A 20,166-nucleotide genomic window follows, 5' to 3' on the forward strand; every position below is an offset into this window, starting at 1 on the left:
AGAAATTTTTAAATAAGTTAATATGTAATGTGATTTTTAATTCCTAAAAAATTGTAATATAATGTGATTTAATCAACTTCATTAAAAATATAAAAGATTTTGTTATTTTTTTATCTTCAACTACTTTATTTTATTTATTATATGAACTTTTAAAAAAAATTAATTATTCAACAATGTTCGTGGGCCGCCCACAAGTCCGTTAAGTCATTTTAGAACGGACAGAATATTGAATTTTGTCCATTAAGCCAATGCAGGCATGTCCGACCCACTTAAATTATTGCAGACATTTGCGATCCGCTTAAATTATTTCGGACATTTACGGACACGGACTAAATGGGTCAGTTGGCCCGTTTTGCCATGTCTACCACTTAGCATATAAGCTGATAAGCACATGATACTTTATCGGCTAATAAGGTGAAGTTTAGTTTTTGGAATGACCTTTTTACCCAATTCTTAAATTGTAGAAAGAGCAGCACCATAAATTATAGGCCTGGTTTTATTTTGTAATATGTTATACATTTTTGTTATAGTGTTTGGCAACATCCTCTTATTGCCACCAACCTTCTTCTCTTCAATCACAATTTCATAGTCAGTTCTTTATTTGCTCTTTGCATTAAAAAATGTAAATTCTATAATGATTTTCAATTCTCTTATTCCAATCCCAACATTTTAAAAGCAAAATCTAGGCCAATTGCTCATTGAAATTGAAATACAAAATAAAACAAAGTCTATATACCACATAACTCATTGACAAATAAAATAAAATATAAAATATACAAAAGCTTGAACATAATGAATATAATTGGACTTGGCAGCAACAATTTAAAGAGGAATAAATGACACATTCCAAAATTCAACACGACACAAGCATTAGCAACCTTGGCTATTAGACACGGAACTTTGAATGTATCATTTTAAATAAGACAAAATAATGTTCCAAAACGTGCTATGACTCCTACTTGCAGATATTTTCAAATCCCATGTATTCTTGATTCTGAATCTTGTGTACCATATTTGATATGCCAACTCCCCCTACAAAATTATACAAAAAACATTTCAGAACCCAAAACCAAAACAAATATATAGTTACATGGTTCGCAGTACCAATTTAGATATACAATACCCGATATACAATACAGTAAGTCGAGCCCGATATGCGACAAGTGGGCTAAGTAAGGGAACTATATAACTATGATAAAATAAGAGAAATTGGAGTCTCACCTAAAGAGATTGCGCTGATAAATATTGTGAATGCTAGAATAAATATGATAAGGGATGCTCTCCCAAAAAGGGTGATAACCCTTCTCAGAATATGTTGTCCAACCACAGCTGCAATAGTAGCCACCAGAGTGAAGTAAAGAGCTGAGAAATCACATAACACAAGGGTTAATTATAGCCACTTAAGTAATTAACTATATCATATTACTTAGTCCATCATAATAATGTAATCTATCTCATTTGGTAATGTTACATAATTTAACAAATATAAGAAATGCAAGCTATAAAGTATTGACTATAGAGTAAAGATAGTTATATAAGTTATCAGGCACTGACCATAAGGAACTGGAAAACGCTTCAGCAGGTAGTATTCTATGACAGACATGGATGAGGAGAAGGTCATTGCAAAAGTGGCAGTGGCACTTGATACCTGCACATAAGACAGCAAAACATTAAATCCGATTAATCCGAAGCGGGCACGTAATATGGATGAATGTATTGTATTAGAGTATCTGGTATGATAGATAAATTGATACCAAAATGACAATCATTTTAAAGTATGGGTGCTACTTAGCTTTCCCATCAAGTATCATATGCAAAAAACTTCTAAGTAACAGATAGTTTCACACAAAAGTTCACACTTCTACCAAAACTTGTTAGTATTTATATACCATTTTTAACAAGAATTTATATAAAATAGCGAAATTTCCCTTCTGTTTTTCTGCCATCTCTTGGCATATATATCTTGAAGACTCTTAAAATTGTTTCCATGTGGAGCACCTTTGATGAATACTATGCCTTCAGTGTAGCATAACAATTTGTAATAATACAGCAATATGAAATTCACCTGAGGTGGAACTCCTAGTTCAAGAAAGAGTGGACCCATAACAAATCCTCCTCCTAGTCCTAACAAGCCACCAACTATTCCAGCTATTAGGCCAAAAACACAATAGATAGCAAGCTGGAAAACTGTGAAATCTTTCTCTTGATCTCCGGTGGAAGCAATTACTCTTCGCCCAGTGAACAAGGAAGTAGCCTCGTACGCGGTTACTCCAATCGCGATAGGAATCTGCATAACATGGAAATCATGCTTCAAACAGTTTCTAAATAGTCACAGTAACTGGCATTGAGATACATTTTAACAACAAAAAAAGTACTAATAGCATATCATGTGCATTCAAGAAAAGCAAGGAGATTTGTGAACAAAATTACCTGCAACAAGTTCAGTACCCAATATGCTGTTGAACAAGTAGTTGTATAGTTTTGCTGTAAATAGAAGATTATATAAGTCACAAATCTCAAGTTATATAATTTGCATGGTATAAACTAATCTTTTGTAGTTGATATGAAACAGCAAACCTTAGCAATCTGTAGTACAAGGAATGAAATCCAAACAAATGCAAGAAGTCCAAACTCCTTCCAGTATACATTTTCAAAAATTGTCACCTGAAAAATCCATATTATTTGATATGTAAATCACTTTATCCATAAGAACTCGCTCGACAATAGTTACCTGTTTTTCTTTGGTGTCATTTTCGGTGCCACCATTTGGTTCACTAGGAAGAGTTTTGTATTCTGCTTCATTTCCAGAACCTACCAAAAGGAAAGTTGCATACACTCTGACATTAGGGTGGAAAAAATGATATAGGACAAGTTTATATGTATTGGCACATATCATTCAATAGTTTCTGAACTCACCATTTGTCTCTAGTTGCTTAGAAGCCTCCTGAGATGAAACAAGATAGATTCAGTTATTCACAAACTTTTCTAGTGTTAGCCACAAAATTCACAAATATTTCTATTGCTTGCCACAAAGTTATTGACTCCAGATGAAACTCCAAAAACTCATCATTACAAAATTTATCAGAAAAGCTGCATCATTGAGATTTTATAAACAGAAAAACTAAAGATAGAAAGTTCTCTAGTTGGTAAATTTAATACATTACATTGTTTGTATTTGTAAGTTGTAAATATGCAGTGCAAATAGTACATATGATAAATTAAATGATACCCTTTTCATTATGGTTTCCTTTTTCCATGTTTCTACACCCTTAAAGAATGCCTTTGTCGATGTGCCTGCAAAACATAAAAACCAATCAGAGGTGTGTAACAGAAGAATAGTGCCAAATTGAAAGTCGCGTAGAGTTTCTCTCTAGTACTGGACTCTCCTGGAATGTGAGGAAGAGAAAATAAAAATACTTTGGGCCGTAAAATAATAATAAAAAACTTGCACCCTTAAATTTTTTTAGTGTCACATGTCAGAATCTAAGCTCACTACAGGACTGTCCAATACTATAGAGGATTTCAGCGCATTGAAGTCCTAGTCAAGATAATTGTTACCTAAAAAGAGAACAATAAGCAATATAGTGACCATCCAATCAGGAAATACAACATTGAAGGCCACTCCAATGCTGATTCCAAGCATGAGCATTGGTTGAATAAGAAGTGCTAAATCATAGTCAATTATGGGCATGTCCAGTGTAGGGTGCCTTAGCTTAAGGTTATAGTAAACAGTTGATACAGCTGCACCCATAATCATACCTGACACAAACAGAAAGATAGTTAGTTAGTTAAAGGTAATAGGATAATAGCATTCATGGAAGTTGCAATATTTACTTGATGTCCAAGAATGTGATAACAATATTAAATTCTTGTGAGTTGCATAAGCTAACATTATCTAGCAAAAGTAGGCTCAAAGTTAATTGGAACCACCATTCAGAAATAATGAAAAGTCACTCTGATGTTTTTCCTAGAGAATGGTGATGATATTAAATGTGTCTTATCTTACATTTTGAGATAGCTGTGGATGATTTTGGATCAAATCCAATGATGAGGCTAAGCATAGGAACAAAAATGCCACCACCACCAACACCACCTACACTTCCAAAAGCTGCTCCACAAAAACCAACAAAAGTACCTAAAACAATTTGCCACCCAAATTCAATATCCTGCATAACCAACATCCAATATAAGTTTCCCCTTACATAATATATAATATCCACTTATAACAGCAAAAAAATTTTACTCCGTGTGCATGAGGCTCCCATCTAATCGGATATATGTAGTTTTGCTCTTGCAAGCAAAGATATTGTTTCTAGGATTTGAATTTATGATCTCGATATGACAAGGTAAACAACCATACTTTTGTACTTGTTATGTTCTTATTTTATTCTTATACTGCATAGTCTGAAGAGGAGTTTGTATTTGCTATCAGTGTATTCACTTGTAAACATTCTTTACACCAAAATTAATATTACTTCCTATTTGTAGGACACAGAGTGTGCCTTTGGTTCAAAAGTGAGCAAAAAGTGTATTAGCCTTTGAATAATAAGTGCATAAAAGATCTCAACCCACTAAATAATATTATTGGGACCTGTGAGGCTGTGATTAGGAAACACTTATAACTCTTACATCACATCTTCAACAAAAAAATTTGTGTCTTTTATTATAATATATCACTGATTCTTATTTGTTAGAATTTGTCAACAATTTCAACAGAAGCACCTTTTCAGTCAAAGCTAAGGCATTGAAAGGTTCTCCCTTTTTCTCTCAAAGGACAATAAAAAAGTAATCATGAACACATTCATTGAATCCAAAAAAAAGTCAAGGAACTCATCTGCTTATGTTATACTTATCTCTATCCCCAAACTAAATCCAATGTAACTAATCATCACCAGCTCAAAAGGGAAAGAAAAAAAAAGAGAAACAAAATAAAGTAAGAAAAGGAAGAGGAACTTACTGGCCACACATGTATATAACCAGATTCACCAGATTGCCATAAGAAATTCATAGCTCTATTGAGTAAAGCATGTTCAGGTTCTCTAGTTACATTAAACCATGACACTTGTTCTGTTTTCATGATGATACCTCTTTCACTTGAAACAAACACCAAAGCTGATGCAAAACTCAAAAACACCATCCATATCCATCTCATTCTCAACCACTCAGCCATCAAAATTTTCCTTTTTCTTCTCTCTTGATTCTGCTTCACACTAAAACAGATAAACCATGTGTTTTCAAACAAAGATGGTTGTTTTTTTCTTCTTCTTTTTTTCAGATAAAACAAACGATCAAGTTACAATTTTTCTTTACTTTGGCATGAAGAATATTGGTTAACAATCACAACCACAAACAACAAATAAGATGGGTACTGATCACAACAACTTTGCAGTGAATTTTAGAAAGAGAGATATCTATATATATGTATTCTAAAATCTGCATGTTACGACAGATTTATAATAAGAGAGTTTCATGTTCACGTTTCATATTTTCCTTAACAACCTTAAAAAATACAACATATCATACGTGTAAAACGAGACTAGGAACACATCTGTTTGAACCATAAGTTCATAAGTTGTATCACTACGTATAATAATTTATTATTTTTCTGAACAATCAGATCTACTAGTATATTAGTATATGCAGTAACATAATTTGTGGCATATTAAATGTATACAACAATATCATCTAAGAGAGAGAAAGTTGTTTTTCTTTGGGTTTACACTAATTTTCCTTAAAGAAAAAATCTTGGGCTGGAGTTTTATATATTAAATTAAAAAATTATATTAAGAGATAATAGTTGATGTTATATTTCAATAGAATTGTCAAACATATAAGAGATAAGATTTTATCATAGTCAGATTAAAGGGGAAATAATTGGGACTTATCAAAAAACAACTTTAGGTCTTTATCAACATAAGAATTTTCATAAATCTTGGATAAGTGTTTCTTTTAGATAAGGGAGCCGTGGATCAGCAAAACTAGTGATATTTCATTATATAAAATCTCTTACAAATCCTCTTCCACACATTAATAAATAAATAAAATGTTACTTTATGATATATATATTACTTTTATTACAATGTAAGAGTATTTATAAAAGGAAATATCATAATTTCAATTCATAAATTATTGTTGTATTGGATAAATGGACATATTAAATAAAATAAAATTAAAAATAAATATATTAGAGAGAAAATTAGAATAACTCCTCTTACAAATTTCCCTAAACTTACACCATTTGCATTTGTCTTCAACTTGCTTCTGGGTTTATTTGCTCTGATCCAATTTCCATAAGAAACGATGAAAAAAATGAAAGCTCAGTTGACCAATAATTCAGCTAATGATTTTTGTGGAAGAGAGATGTATATAACTTTTTTTTTTCCAAAATTTGAACTCATAAAGTTTAAATCAAAAGACTTTGTGTTTATCATTACACCAAGATAAAAAAAAGGCATAAAAATCAAACGTAAATAAGTTTTCCTCTATAAAAACCTTATCTTGGTGCAGTATATATCGTGATCCCAGTCATCTCTTCTCATGTGATTGCATAATATGTATAAGAGTAAATTACATTGAAATTATACAAATTATCTCTCAATTTTTTACACTTACACAAATCTCCCCTAATTTTTATATTTTCATTACACTGGCCACTCGTGCATAAGAAATAAGTGTAATCTTTTAAATAAAAAATGTGATAAATGCAATTAAGTAAAACATGATATATTGTGGAGACAAATCCAAATAACATATGAGTCAATAATTCTTTATTATTTTTTGTTCGTTATACTATATTATAGGAGTGATTTAAACAATATTTTGATGCATTATGTAACCAAAAATAATAAAATATATATTAATTTGTATATTATTTGGACTTGTCTACACAATATATCATACACTTATTTCTTATGCAGAGGGCACCAGTGTAACGAAAGTATAAAAACTATGGGAGGTTTCTGTAGGTGTAGAAGAGTGGGGAGTGGTTTGAATAATTTTACTAAAACTCAGGGGTGTCAGTATAATTTCCTCAATCTATAAGTTAAATTTTGAATTGAAATTACCATATTAATTCATTTTGAATTTGTATTACCATATAGTATCTATAATTGGTTAAATATTGAATTGGAAATTACCATATTAATTCATTTTGAATTTGTATTACCATATAGTATCTATAATTGGTTAAATATTGAATTGGAATTGGCATATTCCTTCATTTTGAATTGGTATTACCATATTTCAGTAGGATTCATCTTCCGGGAAGTATTTTCTGGATCATAGGAATGACTGGGGTTTGGACATTATGGCAAGTATATTTTGGTTTGATTGGAACTTGAATCCAAAATCATACCTATAATGCTACTACGAGTAACCAATGCCTTAACCAATTCAAATCTATTCTAGTCTAAGAAGGGGATTGAAAATTGTGAAATGGTCTCGGCCATATTGGACGGTTGTTTGAAGCTTTTGTTAGCAAGGTAGATGATTATGGGATTGAGTAGCATAATAGCATGACAGTAGGGTTGAAAATTGTTTAGTATAAAATGTATTGTATCCATGTCATGTATTGCTGTTCTGTATCTAATTTGCACTGTTGATGTATTCTACTGTTTCTCTTTTAAAAAAGGTATAACCATTTATACTACAGCGAGAATAAACTGCATATGTATGAAAGCAAGATGCAAATCCGAAAAATAAGACTAATGTTTTCTTTAACCTCAACTCACAAATTTGTTACAGATGTGTGCTGCTGAACAAGTTAGCTTTAAAAGTAATGGTGTTCCCACAAAATAAGAGTATTTCTTCTGTGACCCAGAAGTATTGTATTGGGAGCGCTTCAACTTTATTCAACCTTTTTACTAGATTTGTCATCAACTTCTTCAGATGAATTTGCAGTCTTTGCCTCATCGAATTCCAATAACTGTGTCCATAAAAAGCAAAAGGTTGTTAGAACTAGGCTTAACCACATATAGCAACAAGCATATAAGGCACCAAAAGCTGCCTTTACAAAACAGTAGTCAATAGAAGCTCTTCATCAACATATATGCATCTTATGCTTCCTCTAGAACATTTTAAACTGTTGCTAAAAGTCATTAAAGTCAATGTACTGCACTAATTTAGTTTTTTTAAATCTGTCACAAGTTTTTTAGCAATATGATTACTGATGTAGTACTTCAGTGTTTACTGATGGAGCATAGAAGTTTACATTAATGATAAATCAAATTTAAACTCTTCTCTTGATATAAATCATTATATACCAGTAAAAATAATGATTGAAAACCAAATAGATGCATAAAAACAGATGATTAACATTGATACGAGAACAGAAAACTGGAAAAATGAAGTATTGAAACAAACCTGCTTGACATCACCATTCCATATGCAATGAGCAGCCAAAGATCCTATTACAGAGGGGACGATATACAAAAGAGCAGGCTGATACAAGGTATACAATGAAAAAGAAAATGTTACTATAGTAGGTTGACTTCAAAAATCCACATCATATGCACAGCCAGCCAAATTTAATAGAAAATTTGGCCTGAAATACCCACACCCGACTGCCCAAAACATAACAAACCAGTGCACAAGGCTCTCACCTAGTGAGATCTGGGGAGGGTATATGCATGCAGCCCTACCCTCGTAAGCAAAGAAGTTGTTTCCATAATTTGAAATCATGACCTCCAGGTCACAAGACAATCAACTGTATCCTTGTGCCTAGTTTCACCCTCTAAAAAGTAAATGAAACCACATATCAGTCACCTGTGCAGCTTGAAACCAGTTCATCACAACAATAGTAAGGACCACGCCAAAAGCATATCCGAAAAATGCACTCTTGAAGTACTGGGGCTGTTTTCCTCTAGAAACGTCAAACCGCAAAGCCAATGCTACAAAAATACCTGAAGGGTGAAATATCTAATCAATAAAACAATCAAGCAAAAACAAGAGAATTTTTTTTACTTTTACATATGTGTGCATAACTATTCATTTTAAAAAGAACATTGCTCTTTCCAAATACAGATCGATATCTGACACATTGAAATCATAAAAGAAGCTTCATAAAGCTAGGAAGTATAATTATTTGTACATTGCAACTTGTTAACCAGACAAAAAAAATTATTTGCAACTTTAATTTGAAGTCATAATCTAATATGACTGAAAGAAACTTGTCAGCAAGTGCATGAAGTTATGTATATCATCTTAGCCTGTCTGGCCACTTTAAATTAATATTTAAATTCGGAAATGCAGAAATATTTCTAGACCCACTTTAAATTCATAAATTACCATCTACCAGTCAAGCAAAATCAAATAATTTAACTTGAAAAGGCAGTTCTTCACAATGGAAAAAGTAGCAGACATAAAACAATGCTTCTTGACTAAAACTAGAAGACATTAGAAGTTCTAGATGATGAATGACTGTGTCACCAAAGAATTTTAACCATTAAATTTATCTCTAAGATTTTATTTTTTGGATGAAGACTAATGAGGGCATTAGAGGAAAAATATAGAAAAGTAAATAAGTCTTCTTGCTTTGACAGTTCATAGACTTCTTTGGGTAAAAGAATATGAGGGGAGCTATTCTCCCTAACTCCCACTCAGTTGCTATTCAAATAGTGGGGAAAGAGCATTGCTTTTACTTTAAAACTTGCCATTTACTATTTTAACTAAAAATTGAGTTGTTTTCAAGGTAACATGAAACTATAGACTCATGACATCTTAACATGAAAAATAGACTCATGACATCTTAACATGAAATGAGGGAACGAGGGTATATATCATTATATCCCATTCCATCCCTACACCAGGACTAGCAGATTTGATGGGGGGTTTTGTCCCACGGCAAATTTAAACTCAATAGTAAATGCTAAATCCCTTAACATATAAGCTGACATGATTTCATCCCTTTTCCATTCCATCTTGTTCTCCGATTCTCTCTAAAACTTTCAAACATAGTTTAATAGGAAGTGATGCAGACATATACTGAGGAATATACAATTCAATTGTTAAAAAGAAAAAACTAGTACGTCAACTAAGAGTCATCCTACCAGGGATAACAATATCACCAAGTCCAAGCATAGAAAATGGTCTTGCCGAATTAAATGTGGGGAACAAAAGCTGCAGAAAATTAGAATGGTAATATTAGAAAGAAATATACTAAATGCTAATTTTTTTTATAATATCACTGTATTTGCATTTAATTTAGCTAAGATTTTAACCTTAATTGGAGCATCAAATGATTTTGCAACGCTAACCATCACAGGAGTGAAGAAAACCCAGAAAATGTCATACACAAATAGACCAGCCTGCAAAACACATGAATCTAAGAGTTAAAAAGCATATACATTTTGAAACTAAGACCGAGTAATATCTGCCTGAATAAAATATCCTTTACAATCATAACCATTTATGAGCTTAATTTGAAAGCAAAGTTCAAAGGGAATTGGAGATACCAAAAGAGAGAAAACAAAGTATAACAAGCTGGAGACAAACTTTATTGTATTTAATGAGAATAAAATGTGAAAATGTCAGTCATAATTTTCTTAAATTAATGGGATAGGTGGAGTGGCCTGGCTTAGTTTAAACTTTAAAACAAAAGAGTTGTTGGCCTAAAAACAAGATGCTGAAAATCTTACCACAATTTCTTTTAAAAGAAGCTTAGAGCACCATTAATTACAATTATAGAAAACAAAATACCTACCAAGAGAATAGCGCCAGTCTTGAAAGATCCAAGAGAAAGCATTTCAATTCCCTGAAAATAACAAAGGGGGCCATTCGTATCAATTAATGTCAACAAAAAAAATGATTCACATTGTTACATGAACGTTCATAACATACATGATAATTTTAATTTCCTTTTCCAAGCCTAACCTTTAAGGAAGAAGCTTAGTTTTAAAAGGTATTGGTTCAAACTAGTAAAGTAAAATACATATAAAAGATACATACAAATAGAAACAGGTTAAGCGCCAAACCTGAATACAGAAAGAAAGACCTAACATGTTATTTGCCAGCCAATGCTTCTTCAAAGCATACCAGGCACAGAAAAAAGTCCCAGGAATAGCTGCCACCAGCTGTGACTTTGTAAACTCAATATCCAGGGCTGCACAAGAAAGGTGCAGGAAAACATGTCATTCCACATGATAGAAGAAAGATAATGCCAACTAGATCAAATGAAAAAGCTAAAAGTAGCAAAACAACACAAAGGATCATCATATCGTGATAATAAATAAAGATAGTGAAACCAATAACAGATATACTAGTCCTGTAGAACTTAAAAAGGAAATCAAACCAGACAACCATTTTCACTGACCATTTTAAAGCAAAACAGAAAATAACTACCATTCCACTGGGATGCATTTCTCATCCCTTCTCTAAAAAAGTTCAAAAATTGTGTAAGAATGCAATTATAACCTAAAAGACGCTAATGCTGTCCAGGTAGTGTTACAAATTAAGGGAAGATAAACTCAAATGAATTGGCTTTCATGTAATGGCAAAGGAATTCAATAAACTGAATCTGTTAGCATTTTATAAATAATCATTCAACCTCCCATGCATAATTGCGTATACAGAAAGAGAGTAAAAAAAACATATACAGTCATACTTTTCATGAGATGAAATTTTTGGACAAAATAGCTAGGACTGCTGAGAAGTAACAGCACCAGACCATTAACTTCCAAGTAGACAAATGTATAATGCTCCATAAGGGTAAAATTAAGTTCAATCTTATTTGCTCAGAACATGGGTACAAAATATTTGAAGCACAAATGCACTGTGGGAAATTGGATATGGTGGCACAAATACCCCATTAGCAACTCTAAATTAGTAATTAAAATCACTAAAGCAGGGCCAAAACAGATATATTAAACACAAAATATGCATGTTCAATGGAGACGGTATATCTGTTAACAATAAATAAAGAAAATCAAATATTTTGATATTCAATTAGGTACATCAAAAAACCAGTTGTAGTTACCAATAGTAATAAATTATAGATAATACTAGCCAAAGACTGTCATCATTGACTAAATAATTGTCAGGTAGAAGTAGCTAACTTCTGATACCATGGTTCAGAAAGACTATTGTCAAATGTCGGAAAGGGTGAGGAAAAGTAAGGATGAAGCACATTACTTACAGCTGAAATACGGAAAACGCCAGACTGTGGGGTTCTCATTCCAATGGTCTGGCAGAAAACGTTTGATTGATGGTAGCAATGTAGCCCTGCAAACAGTGGATGAGCAAATGAGAGTTAAAATAGCAAACATGTCCCCAAAAAAATCTGTTTACATATCAAGTACTTTGGACATATAGAGAAAAGAACATACGAAAGTGCAACAATCCCAAGTACAAAGAAGTAGGCTGTCAATACAGTGTTCACCAAGTCCTTAGACAGAAACTTAAAGAGCAAGAAAAGTGATAATAACATTGCACTCCCAACAAAGGGAAAACGCATGGCATGTTCTCTGGACATTGTCTCCTGCATAATTATATGCAACATATAGAAATCAGTATTCACCAATGAAAAGACCAATGTAACAAAGAGAGCTAGCATAAAAGCCACTAATTACAGTTGGTGGGGTTGGTTTGACCGAACGGTAAGAGCCCACAAGCACAGCCAAGCAAGCCGTCAAAATAACATTTAAATTTGGATCTACTTTCACAACAAGCGGTGCTAAGGTTAAACCTGCCATGAGAAAAAAATGCCATTAATATTGAGTTATCTAAGAACGGGACCCACTGACCATCACTAACATTAACAAACAATGCATAATCATTGAAACTCAATAATTAATTAAATCCTTAGAAACACACTACTATACGTGATTTCAAAACCAAATTTCAAAAGCAATGTTTGAGCACAAAGCTTAGCACATTAATATTCAAGGACCTTTATTTTAATCTAAAATTAAGAATATAACAACTGCATTGTACTATAGGAAACACAGATACAACACAAACACTGATATCACAACGATGGCATGAGATACAAAAAATTCTAAAAATGATAGGACAGGACATAGCTATTATACAAGACATAATAATGAGACAATAACATAAAAGCAAGAATCTTAAATTAAAAGTAAGATTAAAAGAGACAAATATTATCTTCAAAGTAAGCCCGAGTCAATGTAAACATGATTACACATCTAATAATTGTGACATTTTCGTCTATAACAGTGCAAAAAAATGTAACTATATATTTTTCTAAATACAATTAAGAGTATTCAAAATTGTCCACCAATACAGACATAGATAGAGTAACTATTTTGAAGTGTGTGTGCTCCATAGAAGCCGAATGGCATAAACCTCATTATAATTCTTAAAGTAATAATTGGCAATTAATAGAATAAATAGAAGCAAGAAAATGATAAATGTTGATGAATTACCTGCTAAGGCCAAATTGGCAAATCGCTCGGTGTTCTTCATTTTCTCTTAGAATCTTTGTAATGAAACAAAATTGCGGATCTAACGAACTCGAACCTACGATCAAGAAACAAGAAATTAAAAAAAAAGAAATGAAAATCAAGCAGTGATAAATTCGGGAAAAAAAAAGAAAGAAAAATGAATGAATATTTGGAGATAAAGAAACCTGGAATCGGAAAACAAAATTGAAGGAAATGTGAATCAAAAAACGCGATGAAGAGAACGAAGAAATTGAAGGATTAGGATTAGGGTTTTAACTTTGAAGTTATTACCCCAAAGAAAAACCAGAGAGGGTAAAGCGATTTTATGTAAGAAAAGAACGATGTTATAACCCTTTTGCCTCTACTTTACTGACCCACGTAGCTGTGAGGTATTTCACCCAATCAAATACATTATACTTGCCACGTAGGATTTTAGATATTTTCTAACTTTTTATCGCGAGTATATCTGTTGTCCTACTTTTTATATCATTTCATGTATTATTACCTCTGATTGGTTGGAAAAAAATTATTTAAATTAAAATTATAATTATTAAATATTTTTTTGTCCAATCATATCTCTTAACATATAAAGTAGCACGAATAAGTGGGACAACATATGCCTACTCTTTTTTATTTATACCTATAAAAGCCTACTAGCTCAGTGAGTATTTTACATGTCATTTAGTACTGTAGTGAAATATTTTGTTTTTTTGTTATTTATTTTTAGATGTTATAATCCTTTTTTTGCCCCCACTTTGAAGTTTCCTAATTGATTGTTGAAACTAACAAATTAGTCAACTAGTTACTTATTTTTAGTTAATTGTTTTCCTTTCCTAAATAAAGATATCAAATAAATTTTATAAGAAACCATCTCTTTTCTTTCCTTCTTTTCTACAAATAATTTAAAAAATATTTTTTTTGGTAAAATGTTGTATTATAATAATCAAAGTCAATTATTTTTTCTAAAGTTTAATTTTATTTTTAATAATGTCTTGAATAATTATTATTTTGTTAAAGTGATTTGAAGTTCCCTTATTTGTTGAAACTAATAAACTCGTCAATTATTTACTTGTGCATACCCAATAGTTGTGTCACTTATGTGGTTTCTGGCTATGCTTAAATTTTTTGCTTGTGATAGTTAGAGATGGTAATATGGGTATTATCTGTGCTTGGATTGCTCACAAACAAATGCAAATGGTGCATCACATTTTGCCCATTAGCCTATATTGTTTAGTTCGTTTGTTTGCTACATTTGCAAGCATTTTAAGCGGGCTACACGAATGCTCTGGGAGTATTAACTAACCCAATCTTTTAAAAGCTCAGACCATTTACCCATAGTTAGTCACGACCTCGTAAGTGTTTCAGCTGAACTAGGATCCTCTGTCACCAAAACTTCATGTCTTTATATCCCAAACCGATCATATCCTAATAAATAACATAAAATGTTGTTTTTTTATTTTTAAGTATGTATCAAATTTCTATTAGATTGGGATAAAAGGGACACAAAAAAAAGTAAGAGAATTATCCCCTTCCTTTTGGACGTCCACTTTATTCATCAATCATTTAGTATAGTTCCTCCTCTCACAAATCCCCTTGTTCGTTTTCACATGAGACGGAATACTTCTACCTCATCAACAATACCGAAAGACATAATAGTTCTTCTTAGTTTCACACACTTCTAATTTTCCAGTTCATTCTTCCCACAATTCCTCTTGAATCTATTGCAACATATGGAAGCTTTATTGCGACATCTATTTATAAGTTATAAACTATTAGTATAAAACGAATCAAACATTTATTCTTGGCTTTATTACAACAAAAAATAAACATTCTTCTTTTCTTTATTATAGCATCTTCTCACAAAATATTAGTATAAAATAACATGGGTTTTTAAGTTATAACTCATACTAATATTTTTTTACTTATAACCCATATTAGTGGAGTCAAAGGTGAAATCAGGGCAAAATTTCCTTTAAACAGATCGAACCTATATAGCATATAGGAGTTTGAGCCTAACCTGTTAGCATGTTTGAAAAAAAAATCAAAGTATAGGCCTGGCCTGTTTAAAAATATAGTATGACCTGTTAGCTTGTCTAAATGCTTATTATATTACATTATCTTGAAATCCACATTTAAATAGGTTAATAGGCCTACTTTTAACTAGACTCTTATAATTCTAACAATTAAATTATACTTTTTTATATATTTTTATATTATAATTACATATATAATAATATCATTTATATTAAAATTATATAATATGAACATTATTACGTATAATATAATTAAATAGGCTGACTTGTTAGACTTAATAGGCTTTTTGGATGACTTAAAGTCTAACTTTTTAAACTAAATAGGCTTTTCAAAAAGCTTAAGTTTGACCTGTTTACGAAAAAATTCTGACCTATAATAAACTATCTAGTCTGTTTCTACCCTTGAGTGCAAGATATATATGTCACATAATAGTTTTTTGTTATTTTAGTGAATCCACAGGCGGCCTATTTGCCTATTTTAAAATGGTAAATCATATGATTTTGTCTGTTAAGTATTTATGGACATGCCTACACCTGCTTAAATTTTGCGAATAGGGACAAAATGAATCGGGTGACCCGTTTTGCCATCTCTATTAATATAAAAATGTTATCCAATAAAAATGAATCAAACTACTTATCAATAGTTAAAACTTGACTTATTACATGCTTGATTAACATGAAAATTTGAACATGCCATTAACTATATTTAAATAACTCAAACTGTTCATATATACAAGTTACTAGAGATATATTCATATATTTTTATTTATAATGATAACATGAATTCTTTATTATTTCTTGAGAAATATGTTATACATTTAGGGGTCAAACTTATGGGTGTAAGATGGCAGTATGAGAGTGAGATTTTATAGAGAGAGAAAAGGGAAATAATATTTGGGATTTTAATTGTTTTTGTAGTAGGTAAATGTTAAAAAAAAGTGGATTTTAACATGCAAACTTAAAGCTAATTGGATTAAAAAGATTGGATACGGGTAACTGTTTCACTAAATTAGGAAGTCGTGTTGTTCGTGTATGACTTTTGTACACAAGTTTTGTTAAATATAAAAGTCGTGTAATACATAGAACAATTCTTAATGTTAAAGATTTCATGCCTAAAAGTCGTGTAGTGGATTTAGGACTTCTCAATATTAATGAATATGTCAGTTTTTTTAATTCCATAGAAGTCTCTATCTGAGTTGATGACTTCTGAGTATTTAAAAAACACCTCATAGAAATTTCTATGGCTTCACAACTTTCGACTACTCCAAAATCTACAACTATTTTCATGACTTCTGAATGGCTGACTTATAATCCGACTTCTACACACATTATAAAACAATGCCCAGAAATCGATAATGATCCACTCGACTTCTATACATTGGTCTCCAAAATACAAACCCACTGATCTGGGCCTTGAAGCCCTAGAACAGCCCGTCACACGTAATATTTGAAAATGACAATTGTACCCTTTCTCCCTTTCGGTATGAATTTGTCTGATTCAGTATTAGTATTACCAGCGGCATCACCAAAGCAAGTTCACAATATTTTATTTTCTTCTATTTTGAGCAAAGCTATTCCCTTTTTCTTCAAATCTCTCTGAAATCACATTGATCAAAGGTTTATATGAATTATCTCAGTTTTCTTCTTGTGGGTATACCCAGTTGTGTGATTTCATGAGTTGAAATAGTGAAATTTGTTTAAAGTAGTTTAGATATGTTGAAGTTGTGGAAATGGTACCAAAAATGTATGATTGTTCATCCAGTTAAGACACAGGTTATAAGCTCTGGTGTTATATGGGGTGTTGGTGATATTGCTGCTCAATTTGTCACTCACTCAATACCCAACAAAACCCTTTCTCAGTTTAAGGTATTATTAGTCACCATTTAATATGTCATGCATTTTTGTCTTGTTTTTCAATATTATAGGCAAATGGGTTTGTCTGTTTTTTTTCTTCATTTTTTTAATGATTTGATATTTGATAGTTAGTTATGTTTGAGTTTTGTGGTTTAATTATGGTTTGGATTGTGTCTCAAATTATAATGATAAACTTGCATTTACTGTGTTGTAGCTAATAATATTGCAGTGTGATAAAGACATGATTGATTGTTGTTCATAAAATTTTATCCATTTGTTTTAACTCTGTTCTTTCTTCATATGACATTGGTAAGGTTAATAGTAATACTAACAAATAAATGTTAGTACTTCTACACATTTTAGTATGCATATGGTGTAAGACTCTAAGTAGTGTGGTTATGGTACGAGTAGCGGTATTGATACAGGTAGAGGCGCGAGTATGCAAGATTTTTAAAAGATAGGGTAATGCATATGGTTTTTGTAGCATGGACATGGGTACAGGTAGCAGTATTAGTAGAGGTACAGCCGTACAGGCACGGGTATGGGGATGACATGATGTTTAATATAGAGTAGAGATATAAACGATATAGTGATTTAGTCATAAGATAAATACAACTTATATAAAGTTTTAAGTCTTAGCTACAAAGTTTCAACAAAACTCTATGAAGTATTTCAAGTCTGCCACAACGTTTGAAGAAGGGTAGTTTGTCTTCGTTTAATAGTAAAACAAATAACATAGAAACAAAAGTTGGCATTTTATATGGATGTATGACTTGTATTTGAGTGATATTATATACCTACTTACCATGTTCCCAATAAGTACCGTGTAATCGTGTATCATAGGTCATAGCATATGGGATATGACTATATGGTATGAATATGATGTTTTAATCTGAGTAAGCACACCAAGTAATTTAGTCTATTTATCTTGGTTAACGACAATCTTTCAGGATGACAATAAAGAATTCAAGATCAACTGGAAACGGGTGGCTACAACCAGCTTGTTTGGGTTAGGCTTTGTTGGTCCAGTTGGCCATTACTGGTAAATAGCATTACTTTTATAAATTATATTATATTTCCTTCTTGTGTATTAGCTGTATGTTATTATGGATTTTTTCTTTTCCAAATTTGAGATCCTAAATCAGCATTGTTTCCCTGGATGGCTTTTAAAGCTTTTTCGTTGCTTCAGAAACAAAAAAAGGGCGCCCAATGCACAGGGCTTTGACCTAGTAGGGTCTGGCTTTAGAAAATTACACTATACATCTCTCGAGTTTTACTCCAACGACACAAAGCACCCTACTTTTTTGGCTCTACACAGTCCTCCCTTAATGAATATGAAGTAATAACACTATACAGCGTTACGTTACTGGTCCATTGAAAATAATAATGGGCACACTCTCATGAACATATCACATGACGTTTAATGATAGTTTATGATTTAAAATGCCAAAAGTGCTCTATTAGTCATAGTTGACATTCATATTAACTCTCCACTTCGGGAGAAATCTTTTTGCCCAAGCCAATAGGTGCCGAGCATTAAAAAAGGTAGACTGTGACTTGAGGGCGTGTAAAGCAGTTTCATCGTTAATTAATCAAAAACTTTGCAATTCCGGTGCCTAAGCAGATCTATGCCCACCCTTTTTGTGTGATAGTGTTCCCACCGACCTGTTGGAATGTCAACAAGACACATCGTGTATATGGTCTTCTCATTAGTGGTGGATCATAAAAATAAAGGCTTTAATCTTTGTGCAATGTTTTTGTGTGTCTGATCATGTGCTTATTTTGTTTTTGGTTTTAATTTAGTTTTATTTTTATTGTGGGGAAAGGGTTGTAGTGGTTGCAAGTTCTATTTACTTTGCAATCAGCTTATTAATTTTTCTTGCTCTTGTATGTTAATTATTGTAGGTATGAATACTTAGACCGGTATATTAGATTGAAACTTCTGCTCAAGCCCAATTCCTTCCGTTTTGTCGCTTCAAAAGTTGCCATTGACGGAATCATCTTTGGGCCATTTGATTTACTCATGTTTTTTACTTACATGGGATTTTGCAATGGAAAGAGTGTTCCACAAATAAAAGAAGACGTGAAGAGAGATTTTCTCCCAGCCTTTGTTTTGGAAGGGGGCATATGGCCAATTGTGCAAGTTGGGAATTTTCGATTTATACCCGTAAGATATCAGCTTCTTTATGTCAACTTGTTCTGCTTGCTGGATAGCTGTTTCTTGTCATGGGTTGAGCAACAAGAGGATGCTCAGTGGAAACAGTGGGTGAAATCTTTTCTACCTTTGGACGAACATAAGCGCCAAGGTTGATAAGTGCTTTTAAGTCGGTCATTTTTATAGCCAATGTTGTTAGAAATTTATGTCAGAAAACAGGTTACTAGTTTAGGAAGCATATAAACTCCCCAGGATTTTCAAATGTCACTGCTTTCACAAGATATGATTTTGATATTGATGACTGACATTTTTTCATTTATATATGGGAGCTGCGTTTTCTTATTGCTCTTACCTGTATCTTTACTTGATTTTACAAATTGTGTTGATCTCATTCCTCAATCAAAAGGTTCCTTTGGGTGAAAAAAATGCTTTCATGTCCACTCTCATAAATGTTTCCATTATTTTATGGGGATATCCATAGTATAGTGACATGCATGTGGTAGTTTATGTTACTAAAAAAATATAATGGTCTTAGTTAGTCTCTGTGGAGAGAACTTCTTTCAGAATCTATAAAAGATAGAATGGAACCAAACAAGAGTTGAGATTGGAAAATAAACAAAGGAATGCACAGGATCAATAGCAAGCATGCTCTGCTAGTAATGGATATTAGCAGCATGGCATGCTCAACTTGAGAGAGATCATAATTGAATAAAAATGACAAAGC

General features: G+C 32.1%; 3 protein-coding genes and 1 long non-coding RNA gene across 7 annotated transcripts; 2 read left to right on the plus strand and 2 right to left on the minus strand.

Annotated features, from left to right (window-relative positions):
• LOC109327365 lies at positions 684-5,470 on the minus strand. 2 transcript variants are annotated; one of them, XM_019560478.1, is made up of 13 exons: positions 4,958-5,470; positions 4,007-4,166; positions 3,559-3,759; positions 3,230-3,294; positions 2,917-2,944; positions 2,732-2,811; positions 2,578-2,664; positions 2,431-2,484; positions 2,066-2,287; positions 1,555-1,648; positions 1,222-1,362; positions 928-1,032; positions 684-821 (listed from the first exon to the last, which is right to left on the minus strand). In XM_019560478.1, the coding sequence occupies exons 1-12, from the start codon at positions 5,168-5,170 to the stop codon at positions 956-958; spliced, it is 1,422 nt and encodes a 473-aa protein (XP_019416023.1). In that variant the 5' UTR covers positions 5,171-5,470; the 3' UTR covers positions 684-821; positions 928-955. The 2 variants fall into 2 exon arrangements, with proteins under 2 accessions (XP_019416023.1, XP_019416022.1); XM_019560477.1 differs by having other exon boundaries at positions 684-1,032.
• LOC109328148 (signal peptide peptidase-like) lies at positions 7,683-13,735 on the minus strand. 3 transcript variants are annotated; one of them, XM_019561463.1, is made up of 12 exons: positions 13,586-13,735; positions 13,383-13,435; positions 12,564-12,679; positions 12,321-12,472; positions 12,131-12,216; positions 10,971-11,098; positions 10,700-10,750; positions 10,218-10,304; positions 10,047-10,116; positions 8,764-8,900; positions 8,362-8,439; positions 7,683-7,924 (listed from the first exon to the last, which is right to left on the minus strand). In XM_019561463.1, the coding sequence occupies exons 2-12, from the start codon at positions 13,420-13,422 to the stop codon at positions 7,847-7,849; spliced, it is 1,023 nt and encodes a 340-aa protein (XP_019417008.1). In that variant the 5' UTR covers positions 13,423-13,435; positions 13,586-13,735; the 3' UTR covers positions 7,683-7,846. The 3 variants fall into 3 exon arrangements, with proteins under 3 accessions (XP_019417008.1, XP_019417006.1, XP_019417007.1); XM_019561461.1 differs by having other exon boundaries at positions 13,383-13,476; XM_019561462.1 differs by having other exon boundaries at positions 13,383-13,481; positions 13,580-13,735.
• Positions 12,677-13,443, plus strand: LOC109328151. Its single transcript, XR_002105401.1, has 2 exons — positions 12,677-13,118; positions 13,358-13,443. It is a non-coding gene; the product is annotated as an uncharacterized LOC109328151 (long non-coding RNA).
• LOC109328149 (PXMP2/4 family protein 2-like) lies at positions 16,939-19,852 on the plus strand. The gene is made up of 3 exons (XM_019561464.1): positions 16,939-17,299; positions 18,238-18,329; positions 19,193-19,852. Exons 1-3 carry the CDS (start codon positions 17,147-17,149, stop codon positions 19,596-19,598), a joined length of 651 nt encoding a protein of 216 aa, XP_019417009.1. The 5' UTR covers positions 16,939-17,146; the 3' UTR covers positions 19,599-19,852.

This window comes from Lupinus angustifolius, chromosome LG15 (genome assembly GCF_001865875.1).
Source record: "Lupinus angustifolius cultivar Tanjil chromosome LG15, LupAngTanjil_v1.0, whole genome shotgun sequence".
Classification (NCBI taxonomy): Eukaryota; Viridiplantae; Streptophyta; class Magnoliopsida; order Fabales; family Fabaceae; genus Lupinus; species Lupinus angustifolius.

Bases quoted from the DNA above. Each gene is read 5' to 3' on its own strand.
- LOC109327365 (XM_019560478.1), bottom strand. From the start codon at position 5,170: ATGGCTGAGTGGTTGAGAATGAGATGGATATGGATGGTGTTTTTGAGT. The intron at 2,485-2,577 runs GTTTGCTGTTTC...TTCTATTTACAG, and splicing joins TTGTACTACAGATTGCTAAG to CAAAACTATACAACTACTTG. The intron at 1,363-1,554 runs GTCAGTGCCTGA...GTGATTTCTCAG, and splicing joins GCGTTTTCCAGTTCCTTATG to CTCTTTACTTCACTCTGGTG.
- LOC109328148 (XM_019561463.1), bottom strand. From the start codon at position 13,422: ATGAAGAACACCGAGCGATTTGCCAATTTGGCCTTAGCAG. The intron at 12,217-12,320 runs GTATGTTCTTTT...CACTGTTTGCAG, and splicing joins CTTGGGATTGTTGCACTTTC to GGCTACATTGCTACCATCAA. The intron at 10,751-10,970 runs GTTTGGCGCTTA...TGTTATTTTCAG, and splicing joins GTCTTTCTTTCTGTATTCAG to GGAATTGAAATGCTTTCTCT.
- LOC109328149 (XM_019561464.1), top strand. From the start codon at position 17,147: ATGTTGAAGTTGTGGAAATGGTACCAAAAATGTATGATTGTTCATCCA. The intron at 17,300-18,237 runs GTATTATTAGTC...ACAATCTTTCAG, and splicing joins AAACCCTTTCTCAGTTTAAG to GATGACAATAAAGAATTCAA. The intron at 18,330-19,192 runs GTAAATAGCATT...TAATTATTGTAG, and splicing joins GGTCCAGTTGGCCATTACTG to GTATGAATACTTAGACCGGT.